The sequence below is a fragment of the Lepidochelys kempii genome, chromosome 9 (assembly GCF_965140285.1).
Source record: "Lepidochelys kempii isolate rLepKem1 chromosome 9, rLepKem1.hap1, whole genome shotgun sequence".
Lineage (NCBI taxonomy): Eukaryota > Metazoa > Chordata > Testudines > Cheloniidae > Lepidochelys > Lepidochelys kempii.
This window is the reverse complement of record NC_136388.1, coordinates 18,453,643-18,481,274: the sequence shown is the minus strand read 5'-3', so window position 1 is coordinate 18,481,274 and position 27,632 is coordinate 18,453,643. Positions and strand designations below refer to the sequence as shown.

Sequence of the window (27,632 nt, the reverse complement as noted above, 5' to 3'; positions counted from 1 at the left end):
TCTTTCTTTTTGGCTTAATCTGTACATTAAGCATTTAGGCCCAGATTCTGCAAAGAATGCCCTGTGGGTAAAGTCCTGTGCCTCATATGGAGTGCTCATTCTAGGATCTGGACCTTAAAATTCCAGTCTGCCTCTGAAGATGTGAAGCTATGAATCCTCTAACATAGAGGGAGAAAGAACAGAGGTTGTTGTGGTTTTTTAAAACAAAAAAAAAACAAAACACTGTTCTTTTAATTTATTTTAATCTCTTTATTGCTCTTAAGGGATCATAAAAAGCTGAAATCAAATTATCCTGTATTGAAACAAAAGAATTTAAACTGATAGTTGACTGTCTGCATGAGTGAGCAAGTGTACTGTGCACTGCTCATTACTTCTTAGGCAAGAAGCTGCATCCTTCATGCAGAATAGGAGATAAGGAAGCACATGGCTCAAAGAATTAAGAGCATAATTTCCAAAGGTGCTGAATATCAGCAGCTCACACTAACTTCATCTAGAGTCATGAGACTTGAACTCAATGGGAATCTCTCTATTGACTTCAGTGGGCTTTGGATAAGATTCTTAATGATTTAAAGGATTAGAATTTTAAATAATTTACCATATCCTGATATTAAACAGAAGCAGAAACAAAGGTAAACAGAGAAAAGACTAATGAATACATTATCTATGTTTAATACATAATTAACTTGTAATTTACTAATTGGTAAATTTCTGAAGAAATTAGAGAGCAGTTCTAAAATCATTCAGAATATATTTGGAGTTTACAGTTTTTAATATCTAGGTGTGTGCTTGCGTGTGAATAATCTTCACTATAATTTGTTGTTATTAATACTTAGGGAAAGAGTTGGGCATTTAGGTCCTGACCCAAAGGCCACTGAAGTCAATGGGAGTGTTTCCATTGGCTTCAATGGGTTTTGGAGCAGGACAGCAAACAGAGTAAGGGTTAGACTTTGCAAATGGATCCACACAAATTCCCTACCTCACAGTGGTTTTGTAAGGATAAATACACTTTCAGGTTGTAAGGTGGTCAGATACGACAGTGGTGGGGGCTCTATAAGTGCCTGGGACAGGCAGAATTCCCATGACATCAGTGAGGCTCTGCACAAGAACAATGGTGCACTTGTGCCCAGGCCTTGATTCAACAAGATGATCAAGCACATGCCTAACCTTCATGGGACTTCAATATGGCTACTAATATGCTTACAGTTAGTCACCTGCTTAAGCACGTGCAAGATAAGGTCTAACTGTTGACATTTTAAAAAAAATTCTTACCTTGATTTTGGTAACTGATAGCCCATAACTACTAATTGACAGAAACTTGACTGACTTGACAAGGATCTATATTAAAGATCCATATTTGGCCAATAGTTGCTTTCCCAGATTAGTGAGATGCCATCACCACTTTATTATAAACTTGGATTTACTAAGTGTTATGTTTGTGACATTTGATTGTTGGTTTTATTACCTTTGAACCTACCAAATTACACTTAATTCAATTCATGTTATTACACATTGGATCCCAATCTTTACTTTTTGTGAATTTATGTTATTTTGGTTAATAGAATAGAATGTACATATGGAAGTGTAAAATCTGCTTCTTCAGTCTATGCGTCATGAATTTCAGTTGGATTAATGAAAAGAGCATGGAATCAGTCAGACATAAATATAACCCTACTATTCCACATCTGAATCTTTCACAGGAGCAAGTCAGAAACAAAGCGAGAGAGAGAGAGAGAACACCAGTAGGTTGGTAAACATACACTGTGAGAAAAAAAGATATTTTTGCCAGCTGGGAACAGGCACCTGACTAGTAAATAAAGTTCATGTGGCAATTAATCCAACCTCAAGATATAGATTACAGAAGCAATCTTTAAAATTAAAATGTAGACATGCAATGCCAAAATTTGGCCTTGCTGATTCAGCTGCAAAGGCTTTCATTTAATTGGTTCATCCCCCTCCCAACCCCCAACACACACATGCACTCACAGTGTTTTCCTCATACTTCTCAATTGACCCCTGCTGATTGGCTCACACAAACCTAACAGTAACTCACTATAACCATGAATTATTGACATTAAAATGGCTAAATTTTGTAGATGAGCCTTATCAAATAAATATTACAATGATGTGTTCTACAACAGGCCCTCAATGCTATAGTAGAATGGTTAGCAGTGATGTTTCAACATCAGGATTTCTGAAGGAGCAGCAAAAGGAGAAGCACTGGAGAGTCATCAAGGAAAATGCCAGAGAGAGTGCAGTCACAATAAACAATCAGACAAGCCAATTTTCTTTATGGATCAACACTTAAACAGTTATATAAACCTTGCCAAAAAAGTCAGCTTGGTTTTGTGTGGGAGGGAAAGTGTAGGTTGGCAAGAGGTACAGAAAACCCATATGTATTTTAAAGAACAGTCCGATGTAATAGTTATTTTATTGAGGATCCATTTTGTGATTGTTTTGTAGGAATATGTAAAGCACAGTGTAATGGCTCAAGATCACTCTGTAATCATTGAGTATAGCAGTAAATGTTTTCTCCAGTCAGCCTGGATAGAACTGCTCTGCACATATCTTCTCACCATTTCCCTCCTTGTTTCACTGAATTTTTGTTTTTCGTGAGTGCTTTTGTTATTGCCAGCCATATGAAGATTCAGAAGTTGGGTGTGAAAAGCTGACTGAAGAATTGTCTCTTTCTGCCATTTCTTGAATGGGGCTACGTCAGAGATGGCATTGCTCCTCATGCTTGTCTAGACACCCTTCTGCCCCATCTGTCACCTCCTATCTTTTTTTGATTGTCAGTGGGAAGGAGTCCAGTGTGTGCTCTGAAAGTTTCCGTAAAGGGGGACTCCTCAGCATACTACCAGAAACATCTCGCTTTATCGGGACACAAATCAGCTTAGCAGAAATTCACTGGAATATATATTTTCTCTCTCTCTCTCGTTTGTCAAAACCTGTTAAAAATAAGATTGTTCTTTTCTGCCAAGAACAGAATCAAAAGTGAATGCTTCAGAGTAATCCTGTCTCGGAACATTTAGGAGCTGATTCAAAACCTACTGAAAGAAAGACCTCCCATTGACACAGACTGCAGTAGACTTTGGATCAAGCCCTTACAAAATGAGAAGTTGTTCAAATAGGATTATGTGTCCTGCTGCTGTGTTGAAGCCCCAGATCAGCAGCTAAGCAATAAATCTTAGAGTTCTCTATTACCTTCATCTTATTTTTGCATAGATGGCAAAAGCTAGTAACCTTTATTTTTGCCTTTCTGTACTGAAAGCTGGAGAAATGTGAATATAATCAAGGTCTACTTACTTTCTGAAAGAGTAGGGAGCTTCAGATTTTCAGGGCACTTCTCCTCAGTCATTTCCCTGAAGTATTTGTCAGGGTTTAGAACAAAGTCAGGCTTGTTCATTTCAACAACGTCCTCAAGGGCTCCAATATTTAATGACCTAAATGTTCCTTTAAAACAGCAGGATTACTGAAAAACCATAATTAATTCCACATAACAGCCCAATTGTATTTTGAAGATAAGATAACTTTTCTTGTCTATCTTCATTCATATTACTCCATTTGTGCTGCTATAATACTCAGAGACAAGAAACATTCAGCTCTGTAAACACAGCTGTACAGATTAAATCAACGATCATTTTTATTTAAAACAACCAGAGAAAGCTCAAGATTGTCGGTTCTTAGCTGAGAATTCAAGGGGGGAAAAAAAACACCCAGTTTTCACTTGGAAGTGACACTTTTCACAAGTCAATTTGGATATTCTCCAATTTCTTCTCTATAATACATAACATCCTCCATAAAATACAGAGTGAAAATAGTTTCTTATACCTATTTAAGTAAAACCAAAGAAAATGGATTAGGTTTCTAAAGATAATTAACAATGTTAAGGGCCACCCACTTATTTTTGTTTTATCACTGAGAACAAGAATGGGTCCATCCTGTGAAATTCCAGATACTAAAAGAGTTTCAATTATTTCTTAAAGATGTAATTCAAAGTTATTTGAAGCAAATTACAAATGCACTTGATAAAATGATATAATATTTATGTAGCACATCTCAACCAAATCAATAGTGCCCCAACCTCCTTTACGCTGCATTGGCCAAATTTGAAAGTAGGGATGCCTAAAGTGCACCTGTAAGAAATGAATGTGCCCCCACCCACAAATCATGTAGTTCATTGAGTTCACTGCAAATTGGACTTCTTGTCTCCACCTGGATTCTTTTTGTAGGAGAGCAGGTTGTGTCTGAGTGCAGACATCTATTGTAAGGTGGCCCAAGGAAGAGACCAGAACCGTTATTAACTCCCTATCAGTAGAAAAACTCCATTACCATTGGTTCGCTCAGGCTTGCTCCCCAGGAAAGACCCCATAAGATTCTGTATTTACAAATATGCAAGATAACAACTACTGAGGTTATGAAGTCAAAATGACTGTTTACCAGTGGAGTTTTGCATGGTCTTCCCATTGAAGAATTTATGTTTCTTTCCTTTCTGGATTTTGTATTTTTTACCCAATATCGTGTTGTCCCATGGACTGATCCTAGAAAGATACAAGTGACTTTTTTTTTTTTTGGCTAAAATTTAAATGCAAAAACAAAATGATAGGCATCTATTTTGTCTCCTCCTGAAGTTTCTATTTTTATCCTTTGCCTGGCATATGTTATCATGCATTCAAAGGGTCACACCTTTCTGGGTCCAAATACACTGACTGTCAGAATATAGTACATGTATATAGCTCCATATGGATTTTGTTTCAGTAACCAAATGCTTCATGACTACATATAATCTTATAGGGTCTGATTAGAAGTCTATTGAAATCAATAGGAAGGTTTCCATTGACTTCAGTGGGCTTTGGATTGGGCCCATAGTCATTTTTATTATTCATGTGTAAAATGACTTACTGATCATTGAAGTATGAGGCTGGATGTTTAGCAAAAAAGAATCTAATGATTGCAAAAATCTCTTTGTAGTGAATGAAAGAAGTTTTCTTTCACTAAGATCCCATGAGAGAAAGCACTTTTAGGCCATTTACCAAGACTCCAAGCCATCCTCCTGGCGAGTAAGCACTTTTCCTTGTGACTATAACTGTGCAGAGAAAAGCAATTCTGTTTCGCAGAGGTTTTTAAAATTTGGAACAAAACCCCAATATTTTGAAGTTCTCTGAAAAAGAGAGTGGAGTACCAGCTCTGGGGCCTTGTAGCCTATCAGAACTGTAGGCCTGGAGCCCCAGCTGCCAAGGAACTGGGCCAATGGGCTAGCAGGAAACTTGGCAGGCAGGTTTTCATTGGAACTTTGGCAAAAATCGAACCATCTCTGTGAAACGTTTTGATTCTCTCAAATCAGAATATTTTGAGAAAATAATGTTTTGTTGGAATATTTATGACCAGCACTACTTTCCATCCAGACTCACGGTCATTCTGTTAAGAAATAATAAATATGATTAACCTACTACCCGAGCTACAGCCTCATGATATTATAGGTCTACAAAGAGAACATGCTGTAAAGGAGTGTCATTGCACCTTTAATGCTTTGGAACCACATCAACGTGTTCTAGCAATAAGCACTAAGAGGCCCCACTTCTGATGCATCTGGCCCTGACTGAAGATGTAATTGCTCCCAAGACTACATACTAGTGAAATATTTGCTAGAGTACACAAACACCATTCTCCTTTCTCATATGCTTGTAAAAGGTATTAGAATTGGAACAATTCCACCTCTTTGTCTTCAGGTGCTTCTGAAAAAAATCAGCTTCCTCTCTCAAGAGAAGTCTACTAAACCACCTGTTCTGCTCCAGGGTAGAAGGGAAATCTGGCACTTCTCTAAGCACACATTTAGTATGTTTCTGAAAACAGCAGAAACTGCAATCTTACTGAGCCCAGAGATTTTGCTGGGGAGCATTTGGAGAATGCTTAAGCAAGGTATGTGCTCATTGTTATATTGCAGTGGTTCAACTTGGATTATTTTTTGGCAGTTTTTTTTCATTTTCTATTAAAATATTAAAACTTGTGGATACTGGGCCTGATTCAGAAGTCATTTACCATAGAGTAAATCAGGAACTACTGCACTGAAATCACTGGAATTGTTCTAAGATTATAACGAGATCCATTATATTTAAAAATGCTGCTCACCACAATAAATACTTATCACTTGCTCTTTAATCTTTAAGGACGTACCACTATGCTCTGCACAAACATTCTTATCTATCACAAAAATGCTGTTAATTTGAATCCATTTTGCTCATACTTTGCTGACATTATGTGACATTTCTAATAATCTCATGTAAGAATATAACCTTTTATTAATGTAAATGTTTCATGCTATTACATTCAGGAATTTTTTTAAGCCAAAGAAGGACTTGTGTACAGTTTAATTTTACTGCTCTTATGCCTTGACACAGTCCATGTTACAAAGAGTCATTAAAGATGTAACATTTAGGAGTACACTGTATTTTCTCAGAGATATAGACGTAACTACTTGAGCATTAAGAACAAATATAAACCCTTGGAATGGGAGGTAATGAATTGCATACTTATTATGGTTATGATAGAAGGAACAGTACAGTCTAAAAAATATCACTAAAGCAGCATAAAATGTGTCAGGAAGTAATCTAATCACAGAGAGTTTTTAAAATGCTTAACAAACTAACACATACCACGCTAGGGCTCATTTATAGGAAAGAAGCATGGCCTAGTGAATTGAGCATTGACTTGGACTCAGGACACCCGAGTTCTGCTCCCAGCTCTTCCACTGGCCTGCTGTGACAGTTCACCTCTCTGTCTCAGTTATAAAGTATATGAAACAGTAATATAATGGGGGGGAAATAGAAAGTATAATCAAACTTAACCCCTTCATAAAGCATTCTAAGATCTACTGATGAACAGAAGGAGCTAGGTGGTATTATAACATAGGTATGGTATGGCCCTGCACTGCCTAATGGGACACTCCAGGAGGAATTCTGTGCAGAGACATTGTGGCTCTGTCTCTTCAAAGGGTACATGATTTTCTGACAGAAAATGCACTTTTGCAAAATTGACATTTTCTGTGGGGAAATTTCAATTTTGCCAAAAAAAAAGAAGATTTTCCATCGGGCAACAAACCACAATGAAACATTTCAGTTTGGGGAATGTAGAAACATTTCATTTTGATCAAAAATGAAGAAATAAAACATTTCAAAAATTCCAAACAAAAATTGTTTGTAATTTCTGTTCCACAATAAATAAGTAAACACATACATAACAAAAATAAACTTTTTTTGTCTCAGTTGGGGATGAAAACAAATGTGTTTTTTTTTAAATGCCAAAGTCTGCCATTGCAACCCCCCTTTTGATAAATGACTTACATGTTTACAGATTCTTCTTTGTCTTCCATACCAAGTATAGCTTGTTCTGGGGGTTTAGGAGATGGCTCTCCTCCAAGAACAGGGGCTTCTTTTTTCTTTAGAACGTCATCCTTTTCTTCCCTTTGGCCCATATTTTCATCTTGATTTTGTTCTCCTTTGTGGTGGGAAGGAGCATTTTCAATTCGCCAGTGCTCTTCCTAATAAGCAGAGCAGAAAGCATTTTAAAGCCGCTCAGAACTAGAAATATTTTACTACTTTTTTTTAAAACCCCTTTCATATAGAAGTATCACCAGATGCAAAATTTTAAGACAGTTATTGGTTTTCATTATTTTCTTGCATGCTTACGTGAGCAACTGGTCCCCTGGACCCAGATCCATATTATGTACATTACAGTACCTCATAGAGCAGTGGTGGGCAACCTGCGGCCCGTCAGGGTAATCTGCTGGCGGGCCACCAGTTTGTTTACATTTGCACAGCTGCCCACAGCTCCCAGTGGCTGTGGTTTGCCGTTCCTGGCCAATGAGAGTGGTGGCCAGCACGTCCTTGTGGCCCACGCCACTTCCTGCAGTTCCCAATGGCCGGGGCCGGGAGCCACTGGGAGCTACGGGCAACCGTGCAAATGTAAACAAACTGTCTGGCGGCCCGCCAGCAGATTACCCTGACGGGCTGCAGGTTGCCCACCACTATCCTAGAGGCTACACCCAAGATTAGAGTCCCGTTGTGCTAGGCACTGTATAAACTCAGAGACTGAGACAAACACAAGACCCTGCCTTGAAAAACTAATCATTTGAGCTAGTTCAACAAATTCCTGACCCCCCCCTCCACCTCCACTGAAAATATAGTTTAGTTTCTTGAGAGAATAATGTATACTTTGATTACATTTTTCACATTGCTGATCAGAAAAATTGAAGACTCTTATAGCAACATGTCAGATAATTTCTGTTAAAAATGTCAGTTGTCTGTTTCGGCATTTCTGATTTCAAACATTTTCATTTCCCAAAACTTTCTGATCTTTTGACTCTTTGTTCTTATTTGGAACAAAAACTAATTTCAAAAAGCCAAAATTTCCCCCCAAAGGGATACAAAAATTTTCCTAACACCTCTACTAACATACTGAGCAGAAGCTTGTAATGTTTTAAATGTTTTAGGTAGTTAAGGAATGAGCAACTATGATGAGGTGAATAAACCCCAAACTGGAGAGTTAAGGACATAGGAACAATTCTGGGCCCAGAAAGCCCCACCTCCACAGCCCGGCTCCAGTTGGAAGAGGGACTCAAAAGGGAGTCTCTTCAGCACAGCAGGGTGGCAGGCAAAAGAGGCAGAGCTGCACTCACTGCTGCAGAGGGACTACACCATGGAGGCCTCCTCATGTGGATGTGTCCTGAACAGAGCCACGAATACCTAGCCTACTGAGACCCCCAGATTGCCAAGGACAGCCACCAGTCATGACACATCATGATGGTGGGAGCAGAGCTGTAGGAAGGGACCCAGAGGAGAGTGTTCATGGGACCACAGGTAGCAGATTCCTGCTTTACAGTGCTCAAGAGGACCCTGGGTGGGAAATCTGGTGGAGTGGGCCCAGATTTCCCTACCCCATATCACTAGGTGGACTCTTACCACTAGGCAGGGAGGTTCACCCCACTCATAGTGACTAAATGTGATATATTATTAAATCATTATTTATCCTTATTAGAGCTATGATGGTTTCACAATGTTCCATCTGTTCTTCTTAGAAGACATGTCTCCATGATTCAGATATTATCTGCTGAACATGGCTTCAGGAGTAGTGGTAGGTAAGAAAAAGTCAGTGGTGACTAGAGCTGGACAGTAAACAATTTTCCTGCACCAAAAAAGTTTTCCAAATCAGACAGATCAGGGACTTGAACCTGGGTCTCCCTAACCACTTTCTCTTTGGCCCACTGGTACAAAGTTGTGCAGCTCCAAGAGGCAAGGTTCAGAGAAGCCTAATTTAGAATAGCCAGTAGCCTATGGTTTAAGTCAGTCCCCGAGCTGTGCAGACCCAGGTTCAAATCCCTGCTCTAAATCAGCTATTGGGAGAAGCAGAGTATCTTTCTTGCTTGTTTTGGCCAGAAGTTCCACCCTGGACTTAAGAAACCTTCCCAATAAAAGTTTTGTCAAAAACGGATACATTTCCATGAAATGTTTTATCATTTTCCATCTAAAAACCATTTTGTCAGGAAATTCCAGATCAGCTCCAGTAGTGACTCAATCTTTGCCCAAAACTTGAGTGGGACTGAAACCAAGCATTCTGAACTTAAATAAAAAGTGTGGATGACTTCCTAGCCACATGTATGTTTTCATTTGCATTCTGTTTTCCCAGACAAGAATTCAAGTAGACATGCCAAAATCTAAAGAGAAAATCTGTTCAAGCTATTTCTGCTATGTCCTGCACAGGAAGAGCAAACATGGTTAAATGGAACGGCAGACCCCCACAGGACAGCTCTGGCAGTATAGAAGCTGATGTGAAGGACCAGCAGTGAAGCAGTTAATTAAAAAGTCATGTCTCTGGAAGTGAAATGTTCTCTGTCAGCCAGCGCTACCCATAAGAGTTGCTAAGAGAAGTGTTTCTACCTGGCCAAATATTCCAATTGTTGTACCACACACATCACTAAGAACAATACTGCAGTCTGAAGAGGAGGAGAGGATGAGCAGGCAACTGCTTCGCACACAGATCTCCAGATAAGTAACACAGTCATTGTGTGGCTGAAATGATCTTATCAGGCGAGGTGGCTGGGTTACCTTGTTCTCACTGGAACCAAGGCAGTAGTCCTGGTGAAAAGGAAATGGCAGTTATCTGAGGAAAGGTGTATTTTGGACCTGGAGATCTTCTGAGCAAGCTCCATAGCTTGCTGTGTGAGATAGATGGAGGAGCAAACCCTGCCCTTGAAGGAAGGATGGGGGCAAAACTCTAAGATTTTCTTTCCCCTGTGTTTTAAAGAAAAATGAGATACTTTTGACAGTCAGGCTTTGTATTAGGTGCCCCAGGGTCTGATCCAGCACCCACTGAAATCAATGGAAAGACTCCCACTGACTTCAATGGGTACTTAGGCCCCAAGTTTGAAAATGTTGGTCAATCTTTTTACTTTGTTAGAAAATAGGTAAAACCCAACTTATTTGCATGTATCACAACAAACTGGGAACATGAGAAATACAAAGAGAGAATCAAATACTTTCCTTGTACCTGTATATTCCAAATTTTCACCCATCCAGCTAGATCACCAGTAATGAGGTATTGACTCATTTTATCAATGGTCATGATAATGGATCCAGCTCCACTGTGTGCTTCAAACTCTGCCATAAGCTGGCTTTTCAAGGTATTCCAAAACCTAACATAGCCAGCACCTCCACATGACACTAAATTTGCTCCACCTAAAACACAGAAATGTGGCTGAATAAGCAGAAAGAATCATCAGCATTTATTATTATAAGCAATTCTCTGTTATGCAGGAACCCATATTTCTATTTTTGTCACTGTTTCAATATTGTGCAGAGCACCTTGGCACAGTAAACTCCAGTCACATGAAATATGTTTTACTCAATAGATATTTGAGGTATGTAGTTCAGAGCAATACAACAAAACAAAGTCTAGTACTAAAAACACTCTTTGGGGACCTGTTGTTAACCTTTTCATGAATATTGTGATACACTGTAATCTTTATGTAATTGGTTCTCTTTATGGGAGTGAAAGGAAACCTGGTCAATCAATTTATTTTATAGATACAGAAAAAAAACCCTAAATAGAGCCTTTAATAACAGATTTCTTAATAGTTGCAGATAAATCTGCAGACGTTTTCCAATATGCTTTGCAAATACATGATAAGAAAAGGAGTACTTGTGGCACCTTAGAGACTAACCAATTTATTTGAGCATAAGCTTTCGTGAGCTACAGCTCACTTCATCGGATGCATACTGTGGAAACTGCAGAAGACATTGTGAGCTGTAGCTCACGAAAGCTTATGCTCAAATAAATGGGTTAGTCTCTAAGGTGCCACAAGTACTCCTTTTCTTTTTGCGAATACAGACTAACATGGCTGTTACTCTGAAACCTGTCAAATACATGATGTTGACTCAGAAAATGTCTGATTAAAGCAGCAGAAGTTATAATTTACGTTCTTAAAGGCAGAGTTGCATATACCAGTACGAAACCAAATTCTGCCATGACTTGCATCCTGTGCAAGCTCATTGACTTAATTGGAACTGCAGGGGGTATAATCCAATACACAGTTTGGATGTCTGTATGTAGCCAGGCTTCAGATACAGACCAGTTCCGCTGGATTATTTAAATTTACTGTCAATATGAGTTCTGGGCAAATCAATTCAGACGACAATGAGAATGAATGCAAAACAAAAGAACATTGTTTGAAAAATATTCTAACATGCTATAGGAGAAGTATTGTAAGGTCTTTATTGAGGGGCAAGAAGGAAAGGAAACTGTGAAAGCAATAATCAATTATCACCATTAATAATGAGCTTTTCCAAGTACTGATGTTCAGTTTGGGCAAAGTAAGAAGAGCCACCATTCTACTGTGTAGAAATTACTTTACAGTACCTGTCACTGAAATATTCTTTCTAGCTTCTAGGAATAAAAGCTTAGTAATAGCATTGTTGCACTCAGTGTCAGTGTCATAGAAGTCAGCTACAGACATTGTATGTCTTCTAGAGGACATTCTTCGAGCAGAACTAAGTTGCTGTTGTAGTAACAGAGTATCTGTAAGAGACATTCCCTATGATAGTCAATAAAAGGATTTTATGTGTATAAGTAGACATGTCAAAAACACTTGGCATCTGATTTTTTCCAAGTTTTTTTTTTTATCTGTTACTTTACATATGCAAATGAAATCTTTTGGATGTTCATACTATTGAAACTATTTATGTGAGCCAAATTCTGCCACCCTTACTCTTGGTGAGCAGTATCTCACCCTGCAAGTTGCCCTTTGGATTTCAATAGCACTATTCACAGAATAAGGTTTTTCCTCAGCAGTAAAAATGGTGGATTCTGGCTCTATGAGATTTCCAGTCTCCTGTTTAATGAGCACAAAATATATTAACTAGCTCATTTTCTATTGCCAGCAGCTGGATCAATGAGTTGCATACATAATTTGTATTATGAAGAAATACCTATTTGAAGAGAAGTTTTCCCCAGTTATGGGGGGCCAGATCCTCAGAGGGTATAAAATGACATAGCTCTATTCATGTCAGTGCAGAAGTGCCAATTTACACTGTCTGAACATCTGACCCATGATCTCTGCGGAATGTTTACTGAACAGCAGGACCATTAAGAGTCACTTAGCTGTAATTTGATCTGCACTGCCTGGACCAGATCTTCAGCTGATTAAAGTCAGTGTGGTTCAATGCAGTTATGCCAATTTACATCAGTTTAAGATCTGCTCCTCTGGGGTTTAGACCCTTTAAAGATCAGAAAGCTCATATGGTTCCTTTGCCATATCTACTGTATTCACAATTTTTAAGCATTCTCACTCTGAAGTGTCTTGCTCATTATAAAGTGGCAGTACACCAGATAGTCCTTTCCTATGGCCCTGCTGAGTACAGTATGTGCAAGTAAGAAATGAATTTCAAGACATGATATATATATTTCAGTATTTATTCCCCCACAAAACTTGGAAGAAACCTAAGGAAGTTTAAATAAGAACCATAGAAGGTTTTTTCCAAGCCATTTTCTTTATACTAGATGTGCGCTACCATAAAATGTACTACAGATTACAGTGGGGAATAATTATAGATTTCCAACTGGCATGGTGCTTAATATATGTTATGCTGCTAGTCTGTGCAGACTATCAACCCAGTGAAGTTTTCAGGTTCTGGGTAGCCTCAGGGGTAGCAGCCTCTGCAAGGTTCAGTTGGTATTATTTATTACCCAACACTGAACAAGGCAAAAATTAAGGGAATGCTCCCTGCTGAAGGTAATACAAAAATGCTGATGTAGAACTGTGACAATAAACAGAAGCAATAGCCTTGAGACGTATAGGGAATAAACTAAAGGGTATAAAGCAAGTATAACCTCAAGGCTGCTTTCTGTCACTCTGACAAGACAAAGATATAAATAATCCCCCTAATCTCCTCTCAATTATCAGTAATTTAGTGGCACACTTAATATTATATGCATAAGGCAAACAGTATGTATGTTTTGTCTAGAGCCTGGAAGCAGTGCTGCTTGAATAAGATGCTCATTCACCTGATTTGGATTTCAGAGATTTTTGGGGATCCAGGTACATTTTAAGGTAAGCATTTTCTGTATTATTATTCCAGACAACAATTTCACCACCATAGCTCCCTGCATTGGGCAAAGAAAAGACAAAACATTGTTACAGTCACTAGCCAACCTTGATCTTTCAGGCAGCTAGAATTATTTTATTGCCAACACAGCAATATTTTCACTTTTTACATGATAGGTCGCATGGATTAAAAGGATTAGCAGTGCTTGTATTTCTATGTGTCTGTAACCTTTCAATGTTTAATCCTCTCCTACAAAGATTGCTGTAAAGGGGACATTTCTCTGGTTTCATAGAAAAGCAGACCCTGGAGAAATTGACAGAGATTTTCTAAGCAGTCTAGTGGATTCAGATGCGTATCTTCCATTAGTTGTAACGTGTCCAAATCCCTTACAATGCTTTGAAAATCTACCAGTTCACAAAACAAAAAGTAACAGATCTCAGACCCCTCAGCCAAAACTACCCTTAGACATAAGCAGCACAAATGACTCTCTGGAGCCCTGTGATTTTGGGTACATTCAGCAACTAATGGCTGGAATATACCTGCCATCAGCAGGACGGAATGAGGATGATGGCTGAAGTTCTAATTCTTGCTTTCAGTTTAACAAAATATAAGGTCAGACTTGCCCTGATTTGACAAACTAAGCTGTTTACCATACATTGGACCTGATGCTATTCTCACTTCCACTGGAGTAATTCACAAGTAGCCACCGGAGATACATCTGTACGAGATCATTGTACAGCTACATCTACATCTGGAGCTGAGCTAACTTCTCATCGAGTTAGTGCACTAAAAATAGTCGCGTAGCCACAGTAACATGGGCAGTGGCATGGGCTCGCCATAGAGAGCATGTACCAGCGCTACACTACTATTTTTAGCTCGCTAGGTTATTGAAAGCTAGCGCGAGTTTGTCTACTTGGCTGGGAATGACATCACTAGCTCCAAGTGTAGACATTGCTTAAGTGAGATCAGAATCAAGCCCATTATAATGCTTATCTCAAGCAGTTCTTAGTGAGATTGGAGAGGGCTACTTATTAAAATTTAATATAGAGAACATTCTTAATCCCCCTTCTCCAGTGGAAGAATAAAGCTTTGGGGGGTAAATAAAGCAAAATAACTAATATATAGTATTACCTAATTTAAAGAAAAAAGCCTTCCTTTTTGTCCATGTATTTGTGTAAGAATGGAGACACAGCACTTTCCGATCACCTCCGAGTAGCTCACTGACTATGGCATTTGCTCTTAGGTACCAAATTGGAAGCCTTTCATCTCCAGTCCACTCGTATGACTTCCTTTGTTCATTAATTAAAGATGGGCCATGGAGGAGATGTTTGAATTAGCTTTAGCCTCTAGGGTTTGGGTGCTGGTTCAAAGCCAGACTAGAGCTAGGATTCAGTATGAGACTGGAAGATGCCAAAATCTTGAGAGCTGATATTATATGTCAGGCACCCTAGGCTTAAATATCACACGATTAGCTGCTCTTACAAGATTTCTGCCACATGCAAACTAACTAAATAAATAAACAAAAATAAAAATAAATATCTCCCAGTTTTTTATCTAACTGATAATCAAACTATTGGGTTGGACCCAGAAATTTGATTCAGAGCCTTTTCTCAACTCTTTGCATAAAACCATCTTCCCCCAGACCTTGAGGTTCTGGTTTATATCTAGTAGCAATAAGCATTTTTACTATCTGAGGATTATTTAGTGGCTTGTGGCCTCAAATTGTACTCTAGTAAGAAATCCATATCACAAAGCTTACACTTTTTAGCCATCTCAGACAGTGCTCTTGCTAGGGGACAGGTCTTCAGCCGCCAGGAATATCTATTCACAAGCACCAGATTAAAGAGGAACCAAACCCTACATCCCACACTCAGTCCTCGGGCAATAACCATGACTATTAGCAACAATCAAACAAGGGATATTCAGCATAAGGCCCAGCCACTTGAGTTGAGGAATAACTGTTTTAGCTGTTTGTAAGTAGCAGGCTGTTACTGAGGCTAGTCACTAGAGGGAGACAGTCATATGGACTAAGCCAGCAAAGTACAATTGATTAAATTTCCACTGAATTCAAGTGAAGAATAAGTCTATATGCCACCATATTTAAATAAATTAATATAACTGTGCCCTCTCAAAAAAAAAAAAACAACCCACAACGTTTTAGTGTGTGTAATTTTTGGTAAACTGAACCATTTATTCTCAATCTTTTCCTATTAAGTCTTAATAACTCCAATCACCACCTCCATAGAATTCCTGTTGAATCCAGGATAATGGGCCTCCTATTATAAATGTCTTCATGCTTTGGTACATGAAAAATATCCAGGTTTAATCATTCTGTTCGGATATGAAAAATATGGGGCGGACTTCCCTGTCATTTTCTCCAGTGAGAGGCTGATGTAACCCCATGAAACAAATTGAAATTCATTGGAATAAAACAGAAGAGAACCAAAAGTGTGCTTTTTCTGTCTCTTTAAGAAGTTCTAATTTGTTCATATCTTGTAAGTTATGTACCTCAGCCAGCAGCACATTAGCTATGCCAGCCCATGCAGTAACAGAGTCAGCCTTGCATAATAATAATGTCCCCAAATCCCAATTCCTGGATGATATATTAGGCAATAAATATTAGGCTACCTGTAACTAGAGTATGTGGAGGTAAAAACGCAGCACATAGGATGTCATCTTGATGCTGCACTCCTCCTTTCCATTCTGCAGGCAGAACAAAAAACTGAGTCAAGTTGCTCAGTCGGAAGACAGTAATTATTCTAATAAAAGAGACATGCAAACAAAAAAAAAAGCATAAGTGAACTAATCCTATCTGACCACTCCAAAAAATGTCATTGGTATCTTTTTAATATGATCATATAATCTTGAGTGGAAAAATTTAAAAGCTCTGTCCTTTTGCTTTCCTTTACCACTGAAATTCTGAGTTACAATCCAAACACTATACTTTTAGCAGCTATTGTTCTATCGCTCTGCCAAAACAAAATGCTGAATCTGTCCCCATCATCACACATACTGTTCCCTGCAGTGTTAGTATATATATATACTCTATATATATATACTCTCTCTCTCTATATATATATATATATACTAACATATAACTCGTATATATATATATACTCTAACCAGAGCTGAGACATGATGAAACTGGCTTTCTTGCAAGGATAGGTTCTTGGGGTAGTGGTTTTGTTGTGTGGTGTGTGGCTGCTGGTGAGTATTTGCTTCACAGCCCATTGCCAACTGTGTCCACATATCTATTCAGGGGACACCATCATAGGGCCTAATCACATCAGCCACACTATCAGAGGCTCGTTCACCTGCACATCTATCAATGTGATATATGCCATCATGTGCCAGCAATGCCCCTCTGCCATGTACATTGGCCAAACCGGACAGTCTCTACGTAAAAGAATAAATGGACACAAATCAGACGTCAAGAATTATAACATTCAAAAACCAGTCGGAGAACACTTCAATCTCTCTGGTCACTTGATTTACAGACCTAAAAGTGGCAATTCTTCAACAAAATAACTTCAAAAACAGACTCCAGTGAGAGACTGCTGACTGGATTGATTAATTTGCAAACTGGATACAATTAACTTAGGCTTGAATAAAGACTGGGAGTGGATGTGTCATTACACAAAGTAAAACTATTCCCCCTTGTTTATTTCCTCTCCTACTGTTCTTGTAACGTGCTGGAAATGGCCCACCTTGATTATCACTACAAAATTCCCCCCCCAGCTCCCGCTCTCCTCCTGGTAATAGCTCACCTTTCCTGATCACTCTTGTTACAGTCTGTATGGTAACACCCATTGTTTCATGTTCTCTGTGTATTTAAAATCTCCCCACCATATTTTCCACTATATGCATCTGATGAAGTGAGCTGTAGCTCACGAAAGCTTATGCTCTAATAAATTTGTTAGTCTCTAAGGTGCCACAAGTACTCCTTTTCTTTTTATGGATATAGACTAACATGGCTGCTACTCTGAAACTCTTCTTAATGGCATGTGTTGGCTTTGAATTAGAGACTGTTATTTCTTCTTCTCCTTCTCCTAGAAGGCCTCCACTAAATCCATTTCACTTAGATTCACAGATCAGGCATCTGACCCACTGTTATGAAGATGAAGGTTTGTGACAGAGAACTGTACTGGGGTTATGACTTCTAGGGTAAAAAAGTTTTTGATGGTGTCAGTTTCTCTTGACTGGTTGGCTGTAGCTTAAGATAAATTTAGTAAAACATCATACCACCTATGGGACAATCGCATAAGATTCACACCACAACATCATTTTCACCACCTGCAGTCCCACTCCAAAAGGTTCCACACAGGTAGACCCCTGCACTCACACAGAGCTTAATGAAAACCAATGAGGTTTCCCTGGGGACAAAGCTGCACCCATGCAGAGTTCTTTGAAGCAGGCAGGAGGAGATGAGCATGGTCCAAATCATTTACTCATTTACTTCTCTGTGGTTCGCTATGAATATCACTGCGATTCAGAGTAATGAAGTGGATTTGAGTCACCAATGAGCAATGATTGCTTTGCTAGTATGTGTAAGCAGCAGCTGTCTTTATAAGGTAAATTTATGTTTCAGGACTGAGCCTCAGAACACGTGCAATGAGCAGTCTTGATATTAAAAGACACTTTTTCTCCTTTTTTTCAGAACATTACTTCTGTCTATGACATGTTCATGGTCATTAGTGGGGATTTTCCTTCTGATTCTATAGCTGTTAAAAGTCAGAAAAATATATATTTGGTTCTCTGAGTTTCAAAGGGGATGAAAAGACACAAAAGCAATTTATCCCATCCTATTCCCAACCTATTAGCATAATTCTACAGTGAACAACTGATCTATAAATTACTTCCTTAGGTACAGTAGCATCTGTATTCTCTGAGTTTTCTAATTTATGGACACAATGTTTTCAAATTATGTCCTGCTATAATTTATCCTAGCATCCGTATACTGTCTGGACGCAGAAAAGAGAAGTATCTTTTATTTTATTTTTTTATTCCTCCAGAAGCTCAAGCAACATTAAAGAAGATTTTTCCACTAGCAAAAAGCAAGGGGAATAATACTTCATAAGGCCAAGCAAGGCTAAACCTGTGGTAATTCCATGCTTTAGGCACTAATTTTACAATGGTCTCAAAGTGGACAGAATTTAGATTCCAAATGGGATTCAGCTTGGCTTCTAGGGATCCATCATTGCAATGCCATTGCAGGATTGGGGCCCTAGTTTGCAAGAAAAAGCAAGCAATTTCCCTAGCTGTGCTGTATCTTTTAAGCAACACACTTTTTCTCCACTGATGTGCAGCCAGATCTAAATCTTTTCCTGAACTGAGTTGCCAACTACTCAGTGAGTTACTGTGCTTGGAAAAAAATTAGACTTTTAAAAGATAGATTTTATCTCCAGAAACTGAGTCAAAGAATACATTTTAAGAATGTATTTCTTCCAGCATTTTTGAATAATGCATACAGTACCTGTCCCAGCCTGTAACTAATATAGTCCTCTTTAGTACCATGATCTGGGAGATATCAACTGCTCGGTCTCTTCCAACACTGAGTTTATGGTGACAGTGTCCATTGAAATCCCAAATCTTCAATTAAAAAATAAATAAGTTATCCATAACCTCTCAGCATAGGCAAAGCAGACAATCATCTTGTAATTTAAGGATCAAGGAAGAAATAAATCTATTGGATTGGATTTGCCTCATACCTTGATGTAAATCAGAGGTGACTGCATTGAAGACAATTCAGTCTTCATCAGAATCAGGCTCATAGGATTGAATAGTAAGCAAATAATAATAATGCTTCTCCATAGCTTTTGTATAGCACTTTTCATCTATAGATATCAAGATACTGGAAAAAGGAAGCAAATATTACCCCCCTCTACAGATGGAGAAACTGAGAGACAGAGATGAAATGACTTGTCCAACCACAAACAGCAGGTCAGGAATAGAATGAAGTGGCAGAGCCAGGACTGAAATCCAAGTCTGATACTCCATTCTGTGCCTGCCCTATCCCCCCCCCCACACACACACACACACAAACACACACTGAGATGACCTACATGTGACAGCTTCTTTATCCATGGAACCCCTTGAAACCATATGCAAAAGCGCATTTATTTTGCACCTTTGACTGCCTCACCTGTTCACCGCTAAGCAATCTTTCCTGGGACTCTACTAATATGCCAACAATTTGAACATCTTTGTGACAGCTTCTTCTTAGAAATAAGAATCATTTACCTGCCATAAAAGACTTTTCCCTACTCCACCGTGAAGAATTCGTAAAAAAAAAAAAAAAAAAAAAGTTATGCTGGTCCAAGATCTTGAATTGACATGTTTGTGTCTTGGACCAGTGATATTTTGAAGGTCTGACCTTTTAAATGTAGCCAGTTGCAAGACTGAGCCTTATAAAATCATGACAGTCTCATTTAGAGAAAAGCTATTTTGGATACATTTTAAACCATTGAAAAATTAATTTTATTTATATTACACTAGTACTTAGAGATCCTACCTGAAATCAAGGCCCCATTGTGCTAGGTGCTGTACAAACATAGAGTCAAAGAGCTTACATAGACGAGACAAAGGGCAAGAGAGTTTCCAACTGGGAAACTGAGGCACAGAGTCATTGAGTAACTTGCCCAAGGAATTAAATGAAGATTTCTCAAGTCCAATATCTTAAGCACTAGACCATGAGTTCTACTTTTCCTGTCAAACTGACATTTGCTCAGTTGGACTCACAGTAGTGAGGAATCATCTTTACAGGTGAAGGGAGACAAGTAGTTCTCATTTCTAATAGATTTTCTGGAGTGGTGTTAAGGGCTTTCTGGCACTCATTCGAGTTGACCTCCATAATTCACTCATGTGTTCACCAATTTATAGTCATCCTATACACAAGCCAATAAGCTCTGTATTTGCCACTCCCCCAGGTATGTGCTCAGCTTATTATTAATTAATTTACCATTCATGGGCTCCTGTAAATTAAAATAACATTTAAAAAGACACATGGTTTGGGAAAACATTGCTCAAACATCTCATTTTACATATAAATCTATTGGATACAGCAATAATGTATGTATGTAGGAATTTGAAATAAAATGTATTTGCCATTTAAACACAATACATTCATTTCAATGTTGGTATTCCATATTCTTACATAGATGTGTGTTTTATATTCATAGGAGTCCGTTGCAAAGGCATTGAAGTAATTTTTTCATAAGAATGAGGTTTGGGAAGCTTCCTTTTCAAATTGTACTGACAGTATGAAAAACTGAAATAAGACATTGTCATCCTGTAGTATTACTGCTGGACAGACTTACCCTGTGCTTCCTGACACTAGCTCAAGACTCTGTCTACATCCTAATTGTGGATTTTCTTCAGTTTGTTCTTTGACTAAGGCCTGAGCTACACACAGTTTAGAATGTGGGTTTTTTTACTGAAATAGTTATACTGGTACAACAAGTGGGGACACAATTATACTGGTATAAAGGTGCCTTGTACGGGTATAGCTTATTCTGTTTCCCATATTAGAATAAACTATACTGGTATAAACCACCTTTATGCTGTGTATTACCCACACACACACTGGGCTGGTTGTGTTGTTTTAACTATACTAGTATACTTAATACGGTACAGCATTTGTATTCAGACAAGCCCTTAGGATGGGTATTTTGTCATGAATTGAATCCATCACTTTTCCCTCCCACCTCCTAGGTACTGAATGTTTTGTCCTTAGGATTTCCACTGCTTGGAAATAGCAGAGTGCTCCTTGGGCAGCATTTAAGGCAGGCCACTTCTACTCAGCCAAGGCCAACAGTATAATTCAGCACAATCCCAAATTTCAGTGCAGACTCTGGTGTTTAAGAATGTGTTTATAAACTTTAGCTTGATCTTCCCATATTAGAACCTGGGCAGTCAAGGAAGTAACGAGACGAAGCAATACAGTACATTTTGTCTTGTTATCCAGAAAGGTTACCTTTCTGGGAGATGCTCAACTGCCAAAAATACCTTGAATGGTACCAGAGATGGGCAAAAACTGGAATAATAGATACAAGTTCCACACCACTCTCCCCAACTGCCAGATTTTGGCAGCATTTGGTCCAGAATTTGTGGCTTTGTCTTATCTCTATAATGGGACAGAAATCCAAACATTGGATTTGGATCTGAACTTTATGACTCAGGCCCATCTCTACCACAGGCACAAGTTAATAAGCAAGAAAATTGACAGACACCATGGCACAGAGGATAGGGCACTGCCCTGGGACTCAGGAGACCTGAATTCTATTGCCAGCTCTCCCACTGAACTTCTGTGCTATCTTTGTTAGGTCACTTTTCTGTTTTCCCTCCCACCCTTTGTCTGCTCTGTTTAGACTGTAAGCTGTCCAGAGCAGGGTCCTTTCATATTATGTGTTTGTACAGTGCCTAGCACAACAAGGCCCCAGTCTAGTTGAGACCTCTAGGAGCTAACGTAATATAATAAATAGCTTAAGTCTGACTAGTTATGTCAAAATTAGCCGAATCTGGGGAAATGGTCTCTCAGGTTGATGATTTTCAGCAACTTCGGCCAATGAAATAGGAAGAGCTAGAAATCTGTCTGGCAAACCTATTAAGTTTTTTAAATGGTATGAATTTAGTGTACATTAAAGTGAAAGACTAACAGCACTGACTTAAAACCTGTCATAATGTTGGGCAGTGTTCTGTCAATACATCTATATCTTGATCTTAACAGCATACACCCTTGGTATTAAACACAAGAATCTTTCTTTAGTAGAAACTAAAGTACAAGTTATTAAATTTTATGGTGGTTTTTGATATGGTCAAATTCTCACTGAGATGATTAAGAAGATTTAAAATTCATTTTAACTTTCAATAAACTAAAATTTGAATTAATGTGTCCAGGGGTAAAAGGCTGGTGTTTTAACTAACCTAGTCACCATTTCAAAATAGTTGTTTTACAGTCATGCATTGGCTACCATGATAATATGCCCTTGTGTAATGACAAGTGAGTGTTCCAAGAAAAGCAAAGGAAATGATTGTCTGGTGATTAAGGCAATAAGGGCCATGTGCTGTACAGAGTCATGGATTGTAAGGAAACTACTTGGAAGGAAGGAAGGGAGGTAACAAAGAAGGAAGTGTTCTGTAAAGCACTGTGTGTCTCCAAAGTGTTAGACAAGCAATTAAATTTAACTGCGTTTTCCCAACAGTGTTAGGATTTCAACCTCTACATGCCGAGTTCATCCCATCTCCTCTTTAACAAGGCCAATGGAAAAAGCAGCCATTGTTTAGTAGCTGAGTATTTTGGCACATTATATCTATGTGGAAAAGACTGCAATGGAAGCAAATAGTTTGAAATGTTTTCCCCTCACACCTTTACTGTTCCATCTGTGCTTCCAGTTAAGAGCCTTGTCTCAGTTGCATCCAGCGTCATAGTGCTGATCTCAGCATTGCCATGGCAACCAGTAAACTGTTTGATTTTCTGCCCAGTGTCTATCAGCCAGAAGGTAATGGTAGATCCTGTATCTGAGCTGATTACCTGGGGGGGGGGGGGAGCAGAAATTGAGATGGAATTTACAATCTTTATACATATATAAAACAATAACCTCATACATATGTGCACTGCACTTATATAATTAGCAACATCTGAAATGCAAATCAGATAATTTTTGCATTGATTTTCCCCATCTTTTCCCTTTCATCTCATTACAAGCTTTATCATTCCCCACAATCAAAGTTTATGGGCAGGTCTGTTCCTTGTAAAACCTGCATCCACAGCTAGTTCCAATTAGCCAAAGAGCAATGATTTACTCCCTATTATCCTTCAGCACGGAAGACAGGGTGATCAGCTCCCTCAAGAGACAATATCCCAAGTTACATGCGGGAACTAGAAATGTTCTCAGCAGGGATGAAACACGTCCACAGCCCTTCAGCTTGGAATCTTGCAGGCATGCTCAACTGAATGCTTTGTGCTAAGTGGTCAGATAAATCTTCCCTGCTTATTTCAGAGAACCGATCCACCAAGTAATGGATCTTTAAAACAACATCTCTGGAAGGGGAAATAGTTTAGGGAAGCTCTCAGCATATATTAGCCTCAATTTAGAATTCAGTAGTGAGAGCAGACATAAATTAGGAAAAAGTCCATTTGAACAGATTATGGTTATTTCTTTTTTGGCGTGTGGTGTGTTAAATTGCTCAAAAGAGATGCACTCACTCTTACTTCCATTTGCTATATACTTACTGCTGGGTGAAATCTTCAGTCCTCACCTCAGTCCTAATTCAAGCAAGATTCCCACTGAAGTCAATGGGAGTTTTGCCTGAAAAAAAGCATTCTGGGATTTACTTTTTTTTTTTTTTTTGCCTTTGATGCTCATCATTAAAGAGGTTAAGTTTCATCAACAGTCCCCACACTGGTATCACTATTCTAGTCCTATTCTTACAATAAGAAATAACAGTGATATCTCAGTCAAGCATGGCAACTGTTGGCAAGTGGTGAATTTTTAAATGGCACCCACTAACTATACACATGCTGTTATTTAAACACCTTGCCCATGTAAGTTAATACACAATAATTGCTGAGATTTAGTTGTTCTTCACTCTTTTCAAAACACTTTTCCTCCTAGTTAAAATCAGGTGCTCAAAAAGATAGTTGGCTATTTCTTCCAGGAAGGAATCCAATTCCTCCCCCAGAAAATGCTAATCAAAGAGTTCTCAGCAATCTTAACAAAAATCAAATTTCTTTCATGATGATTCACATTTCAAGAAGTTCAAAGTCATGTGCCCAATGCCATACCTGTCAGCACCTGTGGAAATTTTATATCAACCACTTATCTTCATTCATAATACCTCTGACCACAAACACAATGAAGTACAGCTTCTGCACAACTCATGTTCTTTGACCTGATACCATTACGGAATTATTCCAATGACAGGGTTTTTTTATTAGTTCCTGGCAAAATAAATAAATAAAGGACTCCCTTAATTGTTTAATAAAAAAAAAAAAGACTATAAATCCACTGAAATAAGGTCGCTTCCCTTCAAATTTTAGTAATTAAATGAGGCTTTCTTGTTGAGAAGCAAAATACTGCAAATTTATTGTGTTAAATTAGATATGTTGCTCATGTTCTTAAAAGCACCATCCAAAGGAGACCCAAATTGAACTCTAATTATAACCAAGTCTGTTTTGAATACAAGTTCCGCAATTTGCCTTTGTTATTCTAAACTCTCACTCTATTATCTAAGGAGTCCTAGATAATTTAAATAAGGAGTGTGAGACAAGACAGCATTGTCTAGCCATTAAGACATAGGAGTGGAAGTCAAGAAATGTAAATTCTGTTGCTGACTGCCTCTGCTTTACTGTATGATTTTGGGGGAGTCCTGCAACTTCTGTGCTTCAGTTTTCCCCATCTGTAGGATGAAGTTAATAATACCTACTTACCTGATGAGGCCTACTTAGTGCACTGAGATTATTTGATGACGGACACCAAAGAAGCTGAAAATGTTATATTAATATTAGAGATGGCCAGAGGAAGTGAGACTCTGGATGAGTGAGTGTTCAGCAGTCACAGTTCAAGTCAGAATCAAGGCCAGGGATCAGAGGTCACACTCTCATGAGATGTTCTTGTGAGATTTCATCCCCAAATTAGAGAAAACTAACAGGATCACTTGATCTCAGAAGAGTTTCATCTCAATCTTGGGATAATGACTACATTCAATTTCTCACAGCAATGGTCAATCAGAACCTTCAAGCAGGGCCGGCCAGTTTAAGAACCAGAACCAGAACGGTATAGATGGGTTTAAATCCAGTGATTTGAATTTGATGCCCCCATTTCCTAGCTCTTCCAAAAGCACAAGGTGCTTTGGACTAAAGGCTTTGGGTTTAGTCCGTCTCCAATTAATTTTATTTATTTTAAGTAATTAGCAGACTATAAATACCTAGCCAAATACTGATGCACAGGCCGGCCACTTGATCTTGATCTCAGGGAAATGTCATGTATTGAGCTACCAATAACAGAACTGACAGGTTTTGCTAGATATGCTAGTAATTACTAAGCACACTCAACTTTTTTGGCTACTTCTCTGGATATAGGTGTTAAAATAATACACGACATAAGACTATGAAATCATAGCATGAATGCAGGCCTCAGATGTATTCTCAGGCAAAAAGTGTTTATTTCTATATCAGTATGACCATGCATCCGTGAGTGTTGTTAGACCTATTGAGTTTAAGGAGTTCAGTAGAAACTGCTTGAGGACTAAGGCACTGTGACAAGATTACAGAGCCAGGCAATAGCAGGGCTAGGGTTAGAACTGAGGAATCCCAAGTTTCCCAATCTTGTGCTCTATCTAAGGTACTTTATATGGCCCGCATTATTATAATATCCAGGCATCTCACAATCTGTAACATTTATCCTTCCAACACCCCTGAGAGGTGGGGCTGTGATATTATCCCCATTTTACAGATGGGGAACTGAGACACAGAGAGATTAAAACCTGAATGCACAAAAGGAGTTAGTTGTTGTGACACTGAGTCCCTGGAAAATCACTGCAATCCACAAATACTGTGTTAGGTGCCTAAGCTCCTATACAATGAAGGAGAAGACATAGGCGCCGTAATCTGCAATGAACTAAAGCCAGCATACTAATCAATGGAAGACGCCAACCAGAGTGGTGCATGCTAAGTGCCACCCCTCTCATGGAGATAGGTACTTAAGTCCATGCTGCAGGGAGGTACCTAGCTGTGCTTGCGAGTCACAGCTGGCAACCCTTTTTTGGAGTTAGGTGCCTAAGCCATTTTAGCAAGATGTGAGAAGCAGGAGGAAGAATTCCATCATAATTTTAACCTACTGGTTAGGGTATTCCCCTGGGATGTGGGGGAACCCTGGGTCAAGTCCCCCTTCCACCCAGGGGGCAAAGGGATTTGAACTAGGATCTACCATCTCTCTGGTGAGCACTCTAACCATTGGGATATGGCATAGTCTGATGTGGAGCTCCCTTAGTCTCTCTTGTTGAAGATGTTGGACTCTGGTTAAATAATTAAAGAGACAATGGAGCAGGGAAACTGGATCCTAGGTGAGAGCTCTAACCACCAGGAGTCGCTCTCATGCTGTGCTCTCTCTCACTGTTCCAAATGACTCTTTACTACCACTTTTTGAAAGCATCCTCTGGGACTATCACTGCATTATAGCAGCATCCAGACAGAATGTCACTGCAGGACAATCTGGTGCATTGTAGATTCACACCCTGGCTTACTGCACAGTAACTTGTTGTGTAGACAAGCTCTACAACAGAAACACAAACTTGCTCAAGATCTCTCAGCAGGTTCATGGCAGAACTAGGACCAGAACATATACCTGCCTGAGTTCCAGACCGGTGACCCAGCCAATTAAACTACACTGCTCCCCCTTTCTGGTTGGCATATACCATTTTGCATCACTCTGTCTATGCTATTGGTATTTAATTTGTAATAAGTATTTTGGAATTAGATACACTTAGAGGGAAAGTAGATTACCTACCTCAGAGGGTTGTTATGAGGATTAAGGGTGGTTCTGTGCTCCAAAAATATGATGTATCAAGTATTATTACCATTCCTGAAGTGAGTGTACATATGAGCCACACTTTTATCTCTTAGACATCAGCTTTCCAGAATGCCTGCATCTTAAAGGAATGTACCTCCCTTCTCTTCTGTCTCCCTTTCTCATGGCTCACAGAAGCCTTTAAAATTAATAACGTCACTGAAAACATGTGCTGCTCATTAGCACAGCCTCCAGCATCCCATACTGCTTCTTTGAAAAACATGCACCCTAAAGCTAGGTGGTGGATACATATCACTGTGACTTGTTTAGCAGCTGGGCCCAGCAACTGTGGTCTTCAACAGGGAAATACAAAGACGACTGAAGTCCTTCACAAAGCCCTTTGTTAGAACAGAGATTTTTCTCTTCCTCCGCCTTCCTTTTCTCATGGAACCTTACTTCTCATTATTTCACTCCTCCCATCTTTTCTGGCCATGCCTTTCTCTTCTTGAATTCTTCTGCCAGTTTCTATCTCACA

General features: G+C 38.9%; 1 protein-coding gene across 1 annotated transcript in view; it reads right to left on the bottom strand.

Moving 5' to 3' along the window:
- Positions 1-27,632, bottom strand: part of WDR49 (WD repeat domain 49) — a 76,583-nt gene that overhangs the window by 4,359 nt on the left and 44,592 nt on the right. Inside the window, exons 10-19 of the mRNA XM_073359476.2 lie at positions 22,957-23,121; positions 19,066-19,181; positions 16,221-16,351; positions 13,552-13,650; positions 11,908-12,066; positions 10,540-10,727; positions 9,930-10,127; positions 7,338-7,534; positions 4,438-4,538; positions 3,304-3,450 (exon numbers count right to left, since the gene is read on the bottom strand). Coding sequence (XP_073215577.2) covers positions 3,304-3,450; positions 4,438-4,538; positions 7,338-7,534; positions 9,930-10,127; positions 10,540-10,727; positions 11,908-12,066; positions 13,552-13,650; positions 16,221-16,351; positions 19,066-19,181; positions 22,957-23,121 — 1,501 coding nt within the window. The remainder of the gene's footprint in view (positions 1-3,303; positions 3,451-4,437; positions 4,539-7,337; positions 7,535-9,929; positions 10,128-10,539; positions 10,728-11,907; positions 12,067-13,551; positions 13,651-16,220; positions 16,352-19,065; positions 19,182-22,956; positions 23,122-27,632) is intronic.